Source organism: Geosmithia morbida (assembly GCF_012550715.1).
Source record: "Geosmithia morbida isolate 1262 chromosome Unknown scaffold_2, whole genome shotgun sequence".
Lineage (NCBI taxonomy): Eukaryota > Fungi > Ascomycota > Sordariomycetes > Hypocreales > Bionectriaceae > Geosmithia > Geosmithia morbida.
Genome location: NW_023336189.1, coordinates 1,634,890 through 1,648,770, shown reverse-complemented (window position 1 = coordinate 1,648,770; position 13,881 = coordinate 1,634,890). Strand labels below are relative to the sequence as shown.

Here is a 13,881-nt window from a genome sequence, read left to right as displayed (position 1 = left end):
TACCACGGAGGTGTAGCCACACCGACACCTGCAGCCACAGCCACACCCACACAGCCACTGATAATCCCTTTACGGATACATTGGTGTATCGTAGCGCCACAGTCCCTCCAGGTACTATTACCACGAACAATCTTCCAGTGTGATGCCGCTGTGCGCATGCTGTTCCGTCTCGCCATTAGATATTTGACCTGGAAACTTTGGGAGCAGCCTTTCCTTTGGACACGCCCTCTTTGGTTCATCTCGTTTCATCCGAATAGCGGACACCGGTTTCGACGCAGCCGGGAAGACAGACGATACGATCACCACTGAAAAGAAAACATATCTTGGTTCGACAAGCCCTCTTCTTATTTTGCGAATCCCCTCCAAACACCCGCCACACTAGGCAAACCGCTTCGCTTTGTACTAGCAAGCACCGATGCCGGCTCATTTTTTTCGACTGCGATTCTATCTCCTGGGACAGCATATCCCCTAGTACTACTAGTCCCGCTGTGGGAATCACCCGGATGCAGTGCTTGTCCTTGTCCCTCTCTACTCTTGTTGCTCTCTAACCGAGGACCCCACCGGCTGTGATCCCGCCATGGATCGCGCCAGAAAGCGTACTGTCTACTGCCTCACTTCCCATCGTGTCTCTGAGGTACAAACACTGACTACTAGTCTTTATAGGCGAGCTTCGCGCTTTGAATGAAAGAGCCTGGGATGGTGAACAAGGTATGTCTAACCCGAGGGCACAACCCACCCCTCCCCTGCCTGCCCTGCGGCCCTACTGACGCCTGCCCCCAGACCTTTTTGACGTCAACAAGTCACTCGACTCTTCACTCAAAAAGAATACGGCATTTATCAAGCGACTCCGGACCGCCGTCACCCCTGCAACGCTCGCTACTTTCCTGCAGGAGATCCGAACTCTCAGTCTGCACAAATACCTTTCCGAAATCATCTCAGCATGCTTCGAGGGCCTCTGCCGACTCAAGACGCCCGGCGAGGTTGAGGCTGGCGTGGAGATTGTCAGCGCCCTTCACCAGCGTTTTGGCCCCTCTGAATTCACTGAGTACCTTGCATGGCTGCTCGGAAAGGGCATGGCCACACCAGACAAGAGCCTCCTCAAGACGCTGTCCACCGAAGCTCGAGAAAAGGAGGAGAAGGAGCGCATAAGCCGCCAGCGAGCCCTTCTTCGTGTTGTGACGGAGCTCTGGCTCGTAGGTGTTGTCAGAACCCTAGATGATGCGACTAAACCGGACGAAGCGACAAAGGCTACTGCTGGGAAGACAACAGAGATCAAGTCGCGGGCCGGTGCCAGGGCTGGCAGCACGGCCGAGCCTTTCCCTCTCGAGGTGCTGAAGGATCTCCTCGGACACGATCGCGAGCACGCCAACCTTCCTCTTCTTGTCATATTCGTCAAGGCTTTCAGCTGGGATATCCTCGGTGTGCACCCCCCTGGATCCGAGGGCCGGAAGACCGTTGAGGAGGACGGAACAGCTGTTGGCAGTCAGGATGCGGGAAAGAGCAACGGAACCGTCGACGCTGCCGACCCTACGATTGACCAGCCATTCACCCCACCCGAGCTCCGCGATCGTTTCCGTACCATCCTCAAGAAATACTTTGAAGATGTCAAGGCCCACGTCGTTCGCGACCAAAAGACAATCCAATCGCAGGCTCGACGCAACGCAGAAGCATATGTGAAGTCTGGCGAGGTCTTTGAAGACCGCCAATCCAACTATGAGAAGCAAGTCAAGAATCAAGAACGTCTGGTGTCCAATGCCCAGGTTGTCGCGGATGCCATCGGTGCTGAGATGCCTGACTTACGAGACTCGGACGACTCCCTTGCTGCCAATAGCAACTCGATTGGCCTAGTCAAGACGGGCGAGTATCTTCGTTCCATGGGTGAAGGAGCTGGCATATGGGAAGACGAAGATGAGCGCCGCTTCTACGAGAATTTCGTCGACCTCAAAGGCAAGGTACCCGCTATCCTCCTAGAGGACGCCAAGAAGAAGAAGCCCGAGACGGAGGAGCAGGTTGGCAAGAAGCCTGGGACTGTTGAGACGACGGAGGCTCCCAAACCTGCTGTTTCCATTGCGGCAGATGATCCGTCTATGGCCATTGCCAACAAGACGATTGGAGCCCAAGTTGATGCCCTGATTTCTCGTTTACCCGACCTCACCAACAAGGACAGCATCGACGAGCTAGCCATCGACTTCTGCTTTTTGAACTCAAAGGCCTCGAGGAACCGCCTTGTCAAAGCCCTGACAGATGTTCCAAAGGGCCGCAGCGATCTGCTCCCAAACTGGGCCCGACTGGTGGCTACGCTAGGTAGGTATATGCCCGATGTGCCTAAGGGTCTGGTGGACTATCTCGACGCCGAGTTTCGTAGTCTCCAGCGGCGTAAGGAGAAGGATTTCCTAGGCCAGGTCCGCCTGAGCAACATCCGCTACCTCGCCGAGCTGACCAAGTTCGGCATCGTTCCCGAACACGTCGTCTTCCACTGCCTCAGGGTCAGTATGGATGACTTCTCCCGGATGAATATTGAGATTATATGCAACCTCATTGAGAACTGCGGTCGCTACCTTCTGAGAAATCCCGAAACGCGCCCGCGTATGGCAGCTTTCCTCGAGACCCTCCAGAGGAAGAAGTCGGTCCACCATCTCGGCCAGACAGAACGCATGCTTATTGAGAATGCCGTCTACTACGTCGATCCTCCGGAGAGATTGGCCTTGGTGCAAAAGGAGAGAACCCCGATGGAGATGTTCATCCGTAAACTGATATACGTGGATATGACAAAGCGGAACTACACCAAGATTCTCAAGCAAATTCGCCGACTTCACTGGGAAGAAGCTGATGTATGATATACCCCGATGAACCTGAAGCAGGAGAAATGCGTATTTGTGGCATGGTGCTGACCTTTTTTGTTTTCTTTTCTTATACCACAGGTCGTTGCCATTCTGGAAAAGGTTTTTTCGAAGCCCGGCAAGATGAAGTATGGCAACATTTACCTGCTTGGAATCTTGCTGGGAAATCTCTACCGATACCACCCTGCCTTTGTGGTCAAGGTGATTGACAACGTCGTCGAGTCTATCAGTCTCAACCTCGAGCAAAATGACTTTAGGACTTCTCAGCGCCGCGTGGCGGAGGTCAAGTACCTGAGCGAGCTGTACAACTATAGGATGATCGAACACCCTGTCATCTTTGACACCATGTACAAGATCTTAATGTTTGGTCACGGAGGCATACCTATCCCAGGCCGCTTCAATCCCTTCGACCCTCCGGACGACTTCTTCCGCATCCGCTTGGTCGCGACTATGCTGGAGACATGCGGAGTCTTTTTCAACCGCGGCGCCGCCTCCAAAAAGCTCGATTCTTTTCTATCATTCTTCCAGGTACGCACATCTGCATAGATCCTCCGAGCATCTACCTACGTCTATGCTAACATGTCACAACGCAGTACTACGTATTTACCAAAGGCACACTGCCACTCGACACGGAATTCATTGTACATGATACCTTCACCCTCACGCGCCCACAGTGGAATCTCGCGTCTAGTCTCGAGGAGGCTGCCAAGGCGCTCCAGCTCGCCATGGCTCAGGACCAGAAAGATGCAGGCCTCGACAAGGGGGCCGAACTCGACGACGCTATTAGTGATGCGTCCTCGGACGATGATAATCCGGATGTTGATGAGATGGAGGTTGAGGGTGACGGCGACGAAGAGGACACGGCATCAGAAGATGAAGAAGCCGACGAGGACGAATACGCCGAGGCCGAGAGGGCGAGAGAGAGTGACTCGGACGATGAGTCCATTATCGTTACCCGCCCGGAAGAGGCGGTCGACCCAGAAGACGAGGAGGAGTTTGAGCGAGAGTTTGCCAAGATGATGGCCGAGAGCCTCGAGTCGCGCAAGTTTGAGCGCAAGCAGCTGTTTGACGTGCCTCTTCCTGTCAGAGCTAAGACGCGCGAACCATCATCTTCGTCTACCGGAGGACCTGCCACGGCCGAGGCTAGTGGTGAGGCGCCGGCTACGACGTCGAATGGCAAGACAATGACATTTTCTCTTCTCACCAAGAAAGGGAATAGACAGCAGGTGTGCTTTACCCTCAATCCCTTGATGTTGCGTGGTAAAAGAAAAAAAAATCCATTCACTCTCCGGATCTAGCGTGAAAGATGAGAGACAAGACGGGAGTGGGGTTTAGGGGTTTACTGACTGATGAAAACAGACCAAACAAATCGACTTGCCATCCGACTCTACGTTTGCCATTGCCATGAAGAGTCAGCAGCAGGCTGAAAAAGAGGAGCAGCAGAGGATCAAGAACCTTGTTCTCAACTATGATCTCCAGCAGAGCGACGATCAGGAAGGTAAGACAACTACGGATACGCGGGAAATGCCGGCTATCATGATGGATAAGAATAGCTGACCCCTTTATACAGTACAACAAGAAAGACCGACAACATTCCATCACAACCGCGTCGAGAAGCCAAAGGACCGCGGTCAGAGAGTGCGGCGCCTACAGCTGAGCGACGTTGACTGGTGAATGAATGGCGATGCCTCCCATGGCATTGTTTCATTATTACTCATAGACACACAAAAAAAGAAGCTCAACGACCGGCCCTTGAGGGTACCGGACTCATTCCAAGCAACCGCATATCAATTTTATCACAGGCAGTACTGTACAGGCGTCTGTCCCAACACGGCTGGCCAGCCACGCAGCAGCCCCTCCTCCCTACCCCTGCTCGAGCTTAAACCAGCTTGGGGTAGCCGTGTGGACGGGGTTGCCTTGTGGACGGGGTTGCCTTGTGGACGGATGGAGTTGCTGGATGGGGCCCTTGCCCGACGACAGGAAGGTGCATATAAATTACAGCATGGACAGACGGGACACATGACTCTTCTTGTCATTTTGTTGGCGATGGGTTTGAAGCCCCACCACAGCTGTGTGTGTGTGTGTGTACACGCCGACAGCCTCGGAGCGGGGGAGAAGGAGAGAGAAAGAGACTGATAGAGGTAGGCGTCAGATCTACTACGTGGTATGTTCTAGATACTGCTACTAGTTACTACGAGTATCCAATAGCAGTGATGACGAGGACCAGTGGTAGGCAACGGCTCATAGGCCAACCGGGATGGTGAGCTCTTTACATGTACGTGTATATCGCGTGGCCGTACTCGCATGATAATATTATTCAAACATGATATTCATTACGTAGATGACCCCTAAGATGGAGGGAATGAGCACCACCTGGGATCGACGCCGCGTCCCACTACTCTAATTGATGACAGTGCGCACAGGCATGGATGGGCCTTGGCATTGCCATGTTATTACCAATTGATACTACTGAGTGGGTGGTTGAGGGGGGATTTCATGTGGTGGCCTATACCTGTAGGCAATATTACTACGAGTAGGATCATGGCAAAACGTAAGGTCGGGTGCTGAATGGTAAAGTTGGCGCAATCGTGGGAATAGTTGAAGCTCTGGATTTAGGTACGAGATATAATAATACTAGACATGCTGAACGGTCCTTGACTAGGAAGAAGGTGGGTAATACCGTTTATAACGGAGCCTCATGACTGTGTCTGTCTTGGGTCTGGGTCTGGGGCTTGGGCTAGGCTGCGCTGGATCACTCGTATACGAGCATGAACAGATGAGCTCACAGACGAGTTCTCCGTTGTTCTTTTATTTATTACGAGCACTAGTAGAGGTACAGGTCGTTGCTGAATGCCCTGGAAATTTCTCTCGATTTCGATAGCGGGGCGGGTTCACTAATACTAGCATGCCGTGGTTGTCAGATGACAGCGCGAATAGGTACGAGTAGTAGTAGTACTTTGCTGGGGAAGGAGCCACCGCCAGATGACGAGTATTGCCTACCCAGTCCAGGATTTCCCATGTATGTGTTTGTGTGTGAGGAGAGTAAGTACTGCGTAACTCTCGGCTCAGTAATGCTAGTACCGTGCCACCACCTGTTGCCCAGTATTACTGGTAACTAGAGTACTGGGTAGTAGGTAGTACGGCGTACTAGAATAGTAAGAAAAAGAAGATAGAAGAAGGAGAAAGGAAACGAGATATTACTACTTGTACTCCGTACATATGCTAAAAAAATACACAATCAACGCCCAACGAAATACTGGGGGCCATTACCTCACCCGACCTACACTCTGCTCCTGCCCGCCGCCGCCTAAAATTTCAGTTTGCCAACGCAGCTCGCAGCCCGTTGTCCCCCTCGTCCCACCAACCATCCTTCCTCCACCATTAAACCTCCCCTCCTCCTCCTTCCCCTTCCTCTCATTCTCGTTCAATGAGCCTTGCTTGTTGAATTTCGTCTCCCCGGAACCTCCCTTTCTCTTCTCCCTTTGATTTAATTCACTTCGCACGTATCGTTCAACCGCTACCATGAGTGTCGTGGGTGAGTTTTCTCCTCTTTTTTTCTCAATCCTGTGCTATTTTTCTTCCCTTACCCCGCCGTGTTGCTGCCCCTCATTCACATCCCGCCTGCTGTTCGCCGCAATTTAGCGATAACCCAACTTTTTTTTTTGGCCCGTCACCAACCATCTCACCTCTTTGGGATAGAAAACTGACAGCTCTCTTCACTCTACAGGTGTCGATTTCGGTACTCTCAAGACGGTCATCGCTGTCGCGAGGAACCGCGGTGTCGATGTGGTACGTTCATTTTTTTTGTCTTCTTTCTGTCCCCTGTCGCTCCGACCCGAGACAATATTGTCGATACAGACTTTGATCGCATTGCATTGCGCGGATCTTGTCTAGTCGACCTGTATCTGTCCTTTGGAGAAGGAGAATAAGAGACACGAAGAAGCTGACTTTACTTTTTTTACGTCCAGGTCGTCAATGAGGTATCCAACCGTGCCACGCCGTAAGTCGTTACTCTCTTCTTCCCCTTTTTTTGCGTGTCCCAAGGCTAGTTGCCTTGCTCTCCTCACCCAGCACTCGATACTGATTCTCTGCACAGTTCCATGGTTGGCTTCGGGCCCAAGTGCCGCTACCTCGGTGAGTCGGCCAAGACTCAGGAGATCACCAACCTTAAGAACACGGTCGCCTCCATCAAGCGCCTTCTCGGCCGCCTCTCGACCGACCCCGATGTTCAGGTCGAGCAGCAGTACATCACCGCTCCCCTCGTCGACGTTAACGGCGAGGTCGGTGCAGAGGTCACCTACCTTGGCAACAAGGAGAAGTTCAGCGCCACCCAGCTCGTTGCCATGTATTTGAGCAAGATCAGGGCCACAGCCGCGGCTGAGCTCAAGCTGCCCGTCAACGACCTGTGCATCAGCGTCCCTCCCTGGTTCACCGATATCCAGCGCAGGGCCCTTCTCGATGCCGCTGAGATTGCCGGCCTCAAAGTCCTCCGCCTCATCAACGACAACACGGCCGCCGCTCTCGGCTGGGGAATTACCAAGCTTGACCTCCCCGGCCCCGAGGAGAAGCCCCGCCGCGTCTGCATCATCGACATAGGCCACAGCAGCTACACTGCCTCGGTCATCGACTTCAAGAAGGGCGAGCTCGTCGTCAAGTCCAGCGCCTGGGACCGCAACTTCGGTGGTCGCAACTTCGACAAGGCCCTCGTCGACCACCTCGCCAAAGAGTTCCAGGGCAAGTACAACGTTGACATCAACAGCAACCCCCGTGCCATGGCCCGTACCATCGCCGCCGCTGAGAAGACAAAGAAGATCCTCTCGGCAAACCAGCAGGCCCCCGTCAACATCGAGTCTCTCATGAACGATATCGATGCCAGCGCCATGGTCTCCAGGCAAGAGTTTGAGGCCCTGGTCGAGCCCCTTCTCGTCCAGGCCACCAAGCCCCTCGAGGAGGCCCTCGCCCTTGCCAAGTGCACCAAGGAGGACATTGATATCGTCGAGGTTGTCGGCGGTGGCTGCCGTGTCCCCGCCCTCAAGGAGCGCATCCAGGCCTTCTTCGGCAACAGCCTCTCCTTCACCATGAACTCGGACGAGGCCGTCGCCCGTGGCTGCGCCTTCAGCTGCGCCATCCTCTCTCCCGTCTTCCGCGTCCGCGACTTCTCCGTCCAGGACATTGTCAGCTACCCCATCGAGTTTGGCTGGGAGAAGGCCCCCGATATCCCCGACGAGGACACCAGTCTTACCGTCTTCAACAAGGGCAACGTTCTCCCCTCAACCAAGATCCTCACCTTCTACCGCAAGCAACCCTTTGACCTTGAGGCCCGCTACCTCAAGCCCGAGGAGCTTCCCGGCAAGACCAACCCCTGGATCGGTCGCTTCTCCGTCAAGGGTGTCAAGGTCGAGGGTGACGGTGACTTCATGATCTGCAAGCTCAAGGCCCGTGTCAACATCCACGGTGTCCTCAACGTCGAGAGCGGCTACTATGTCGAAGAGCAGGAGGTTGACGAGGACATCAAGGAGGATGGCGAGAAGGATGCGGACGTAAGTGCTCCATCTGGTTCATTGAAGCAATCCTTTCGAAGGATTCTCCAACACAACACTATGAATCATGTTCTTGACACTAACCGTGACTTCTCAAAATTACAGGCCATGGAGACCGACACCAAGGATGACGGCTCTAAGAAGACGCGCAAGGTCAAGAAGCAGGTCAGGAAAGGTGACCTGCCCATCTCCAGCGGCACTGCTTCTCTCCAGGACAATGTCAAGACTTCTCTCAGCGAGAAGGAGGCCAGCATGATCATGGAGGACAAGCTCGTCGCCGACACCGAGGAGAAGAAGAACGAGCTTGAGGCCTACATCTACGAGCTCCGCGCCAAGCTCGATGAGCAGTATGCCGAGTTTGTCAGCGAGGACGAGAAGTCGGCGATCAAGGCTAAGCTCGAGGCTTCTGAGGTGAGACTTCATCCCCTTCTCTTAACTCCTTTGATATATATATAATAAGCTCACATTACCCTACAGGACTGGCTGTACGAAGAGGGCGAGGACACCACCAAGGGTGTCTACACGGCCAAGATGGATGAGATCCGCGCCATGGCCGGTCCCATTGTCCAGCGCCACTTTGAGAAAGTCGAGGCCGAACGTGAGGCCATCGAGGCCGAGAAAGCCTCCAAGAAGGCGTCTGAGGAGGAGGCCCGCAAGGCTGCCGAGGCCGAGAAGGCCGCAGTCAACGGTGGTGACTCCGAGATGAAGGACGTCGAGTCCACTCCTCAAGCAGAGACTGAGGAGGCTGGCGACCCGGAATAGATGGTCTCTTCTCACTCTCCTTTGAAAGGAGAAGAAAGATGCTATGCGAAAGAAACAAAACAACAAAAAGAATTGATTCAAGAAAAGGAGTTGGGTGCTTAGGTTCCGACAGCGGAGCATTTTGTGACAAAGAAGAAGGGGACAGAAAAGAAGAAGGGAAAGAGTTTTCTTCATTTATGATGGTTTCCAGAGGAAGGAAGACAAATGATGTGTTAACGACATGCCAAATTTTTTTGTCAGGGGAAATGCAATGATGATAAATGGACATAGGTTACCCTAAATGCTTTAGACCATTTGCTACTATACATTAGTTTAGATATATATTTTTCGTCTATAATCTCTGTCATGTGAAATTTTACTTATTCGGGCACATTCCAAGTGCTAGTGCACAAAGACGAAACAATTTATATAGAAATTTATTTATTGTGAATTCAAGACGCAAGAAAAAAGAGAGAGGGGTACAGAGTAAAATGACTTTTTTATTCTTATGTAGCATGCATGCTAATTGACGTCAAAGAGAGGCTTGAGCTTGATGATGAGCTGCCACTCCTCGTTGGACACGTCCTTGCGGTAAAACTCCTTGAGGGTGTCGATGCTGCGGCGAGAAATCTGGCTGTACAGCGTGTCTCCCTCCTCGAGGTGTCGGCCGTATGTGGGCTGGTTCGAACCCATTTCAATTTTGACGGCGACAGAGGGCTGTCCCTTTTTGCAGACGGGGATCTGCTTGTGCTCGCGCTCGATGGATGTACTGGTGTGCGGTCAGTAATGTGATAAGACAGGTAGGTGTACAAGGTTAAGAGAGAAGAAAAGGGAGGGCGGGAAAAAAACGTACACTCTTCCAATCTTGACAATCTCCTTTCCACCGGCGCTGTTTTGCCTGACGGCGGCAATGGGAGTATTGACCTTGAGCTGACCCTCTACGACATCGACACCGACTACAATGGGCGTCGTCTTATTGAAGACGGCGACGGGCTTGAGAACGCAGGGGAAGACGGCAAGCATCTTGGACTCCTCCTTCTTGCGCTCTAGCTGCTCGTCCATATGCTTGGTGAAGGCGTCGAAGAGGTGGTAGATGATGTCGGCCGTGAAGATCCTGATGCCCTGATCGTCGGCGTAGGCCTGCGCCTCCTTGTCCACCTTGACGTCGAAACAGAGCATGACGGCGTGGTCGGGCGATTTCTCCAGCATGGTGCCGCACTGCATGATGTCGCGCTTGTACACCGGGCCGATGCCCACGTTGGCCACTGGGATCTTGCAGTCCTTCAGGAAGTCGAGTAGGGCCTCGAGAGATCCAAGGGTCGAAGCCTGCACCGACACACCGCGACCAGACTTCTCCACGCGGCTGAGAAGGTTGGCCAGGTCCGTCTCCACCTCGTCGATGATGTCCTCCTCGTCGTCGTCAGGGCCGACGACCATCAGGCGGGAACCGGCGATGGCACCTTCCAGGCCGGGCGCGCTAATCTTGACACCCAGAGCGGCCTTGACCTCCTTGTTGTGCACGTATTGCGATTTAAGACGCAGCTCCCTGAGCGGCTGTGGCGTGAGCAGCGCGCGGATGTTTGTGACAATGGCACCCTCAGTACCGCACAGGACCACTCGGTCGCCCTCCCTGAGGATACCGTTGGACAGGATGACATCGATGGTCATGCCGAAACCCTCAATGGCCTTGACCTCGAGAACAGTGGCCTGCACCTCGGACAGGTACATGAGCGATGACGTCATGCGCTCCTGGGTCAGGTGCACAATCAGCTTGAGCATGTCGGGGACACCCTCGCCTGTGTGGGCCGACGTGGGCACGAGCGACACGTTGTTCTTGAGTGACGGGTTCTTATAGTGAAGGTACGAGTTGAAGCCAACCTCGGCGAACTCGAGGCGGATCTTCTCAAGACGGGTCTCAAACTCATTGTGCACCGCCTTGTTCTGCAGCGCCAGACTCTCCTGAAAACCGTTGTCATCGACTTTCTTCCAGCCGTACAGACGATCGATTTTGTTGAGGGCCACGATGAATGGTGTTTTGCGGTCCTTGAGCAGCTGGATTGACTCCCTCGTTTGGGGTTCGAGACCGTGCATAATATCGACCACCAGGATGGCAATGTTACACAGTGACGAACCACGCGAGCGCAGGTTGGAGAAGGACTCGTGACCAGGTGTGTCGATGACCAGCAGACCGGGCACCTTGAACTCGAACTTGTTGTCCTTATTGATGACGGCCGTCTTCTGGCGGATGGACTCGACGGGGAAGTACGTAGCACCAATCTGCTGGGTAATACCACCAGCCTCGCCCTCCTGGACGTTGGTCTGACGGATCTTGTCCAGCAGCTTCGTCTTTCCGGTATCGACGTGACCCAGAATGCAGCAAATAGGCGAGCGAAGGTTGTCCTTTGAACGGGCAGCCAGGGCCTCCTGGTGGGCCTTCTCTCGGCGCTCAGAGGCCTCCTTCTTGCGCTGCACCTCAGCCGCTCGGACAGCTGAAACGCGCTCGTCGTCTTCGGAGTCGTCATCCTCGTCACTGTCCTCTTCCGAATCATTGTCATTCTTAGGCCTTGAGGGGAGCTCCTTCTTGTCTTTAGCCCCCTCGTCAGAGTCAGCATCCCAGCTGTCCTTGACGTCATCGTCAGATCCAGCGGCAGCCTCCCAGTCGTCCTCAATATCGCTCTCGGGCTTCTTAGCGGCAGCAGCCTCGGCAGCGGCCTTCTCGCGGGAACGCTCCTCGGCCTCCTTGAGCTCCCTCTCAGCCTGGACACGGGCGCGCTCGGCGGCTTCAGCAAGAGCCTTCTCTTCGTCAAGCTGGAGAGAGTATTTAAATCAGTATATGGCAGAACTGGGGGAGACGAGAGGGTTGGGGGGGTGGGGGGTAAGCCAGAGGACAAACAAACCTTTTGCTCAACCCTGCTCTTCTTCTTCTTCTCATACACAACCTTCTCCTTCTTCTTCTCGCCCTCCTCCTGGGGACCGACCTTGATACCAGCCGCCAGCATCTGTTGGAGCTTCCTCTCGTTGCGGGCCTTCTCTTCCTTCTGGGCCTTAGTGAGGAACTTGCCCTCCTTCTTGAGTTGCTCAATGCGCTCCTTCTCCTTCTGCTTCTTCAGGGCCTTGGCCTCCTCGCGGCGTTGATGCTCTTCGGCCTCGAGGCGATCCATCTCAGCAATCTTGGCCTTAGCCTCGGCCTGGAGCCTCTCCTCCTCCTCGCGCTTGCGGCGGATCTCCTCCTGTTGCTTCTGTATCAAAGCCAGGTGGGCGGGGATCTTCTTTTTCTTGCCGCCCGGGTCGGCGGCGGGCTCCGGCGCCGTTTCGGGCGCGACATCCTTCTTCTCGGGAGCGGCCTTGGCTTCCGGCTTGGCTGGAGCCGGCGCCTTTTTTTTGGTAGCCTGTAGGCATGAGTAGAATAAGGTTAGTCACTGTCAAAGTACGGAGGCCCTTGAAATTTTGTTGTTGGAGGGGGGGGGAGGTGTTGAACTTGCCTGCTCCTTCTTGCGAGCCTTCTCGCGCTCTTTCTTAAGCTTCTCCTTCTCAGCCTTGGTGAGGACACGACCGCCCTCCCCAGTCTCCTCGACTGGGGCAGCCTTCTTTGCAGCCTGCTGCTTGCCCTTGCCACCCTTGCCCTTCTTGTCGGGGAGGGCGAACTCGTCATCCATATTGGCATCCTCGGCAGCCTGAGGAGCGGGTACTTCTTCGACGGTCTCGTCCTCGATACCCTTCTTCTTACGCTTCTCCTTATTCCTTCGAAGCATAGCCATCATGCCACCACCTCCAGCGACGTCATCGTCCTCCCCGCCAGCATCACCGTTGGCATCGGCATCAGCGACAGGCTGCTCGCTAGCCGGGGCAATGGTCTCGCCCAGCTCGGCTTCCCAGTCGTCCTGGCCCTTTTTATTTCCTTTCTTCTTGGGAGGCATGATGACGATGTTTGTTGGATTACTTTGTCGGAAGGGGTTTTCTTTTTTTTATAAACGTGATTCAAGTTACCGTAGCCTACACGGTCTTCTGGGGTTGATCAGGTCGGAAAGGTGAATATAGGGGAGGGAGTGTGGAACAAGTAACGATTCGTTGTTTGCAAGACAATCCTTGAGAAAGGAATTTCAACAGGGCGTCGGGGCGAGGTCTGGCGGCCAATGCAGCGCGGGACAAGTGGGTTGATTGAGTAGTGGGAGTATAGACCGACAAGACATGCTCTAGTATCCAAGGGGCTTCAAGGACGTCGTCGGCAGATGCCACTCTCGGGACCAGTAGTCTCAGTTCTATATGGGTCCTCTGGCAGAAGGGTCTTGCTTCTCGTGTGTTTGGGCCAGGTTCAGCCTTGACGGGAAACAGACCACGGATGAGTAGTGGCGGGAAGAAAAGAAGCAAATATCTTCGGCCCTGGTGGTAGGGTAATATGTTTAATGGTAATAGTGGTTAGTTAGTGGTCGTGGGTTCCCATGGTGTCGTAAGGGCGGGGCAATACAGCTCGTTCATAGAGAGAGGGGCATCTGGACACACACTCGGCCGCCACGGGCTAGCCATCACAGTGAATGGCCCCACTGAATCAGACTCGACAGGGTATCGGTCACGGGCTGGAGAATACTATCGATTGACAGTAAACCGCTATAATTCATCACTGTTAACTATCTACAGGGTATTTACAGGCAACTATACTGCAGCATTCACGGTGTGTGACTGACGAGGGCTGCACTGATCCGAGAGGGCGAAAAAAAAGCTTTCAACTGTTCAATATTATGTAATACTCCACTACTAATATC

The 13,881-nt window shown here is 53.9% G+C and overlaps 3 protein-coding genes across 3 annotated transcripts; 2 read left to right on the top strand and 1 right to left on the bottom strand.

The window, feature by feature from the left end:
* Positions 1 to 665: 665 nt before the first annotated feature.
* GMORB2_4133 (regulator of nonsense transcripts 2) lies at positions 666 to 4,514 on the top strand (the record flags this gene model as incomplete). The annotated part of the gene is made up of 6 exons (XM_035466108.1): positions 666 to 708; positions 781 to 2,831; positions 2,922 to 3,368; positions 3,434 to 4,066; positions 4,200 to 4,338; positions 4,411 to 4,514. Coding segments are annotated over 6 exons (3,417 nt in total), but the record flags the coding sequence as incomplete, so codon positions are not given.
* A 1,848-nt stretch (positions 4,515 to 6,362) lies between these two features.
* On the top strand, positions 6,363 to 9,142 carry GMORB2_4132 (heat shock 70kDa protein 4; the record flags this gene model as incomplete). The annotated part of the gene is made up of 6 exons (XM_035466107.1): positions 6,363 to 6,375; positions 6,568 to 6,629; positions 6,809 to 6,840; positions 6,937 to 8,380; positions 8,486 to 8,791; positions 8,858 to 9,142. The coding sequence occupies 6 exons, from the start codon at positions 6,363 to 6,365 to the stop codon at positions 9,140 to 9,142; spliced, it is 2,142 nt and encodes a 713-aa protein (XP_035323944.1).
* Positions 9,143 to 9,643: 501 nt separating this feature from the next.
* On the bottom strand, positions 9,644 to 13,038 carry GMORB2_4131 (translation initiation factor 5B; the record flags this gene model as incomplete). Its single annotated transcript, XM_035466106.1, has 4 exons — positions 9,644 to 9,890; positions 9,975 to 11,929; positions 12,019 to 12,510; positions 12,553 to 13,038. The coding sequence occupies 4 exons, from the start codon at positions 13,036 to 13,038 to the stop codon at positions 9,644 to 9,646; spliced, it is 3,180 nt and encodes a 1,059-aa protein (XP_035323943.1).
* Positions 13,039 to 13,881: the final 843 nt, after the last annotated feature.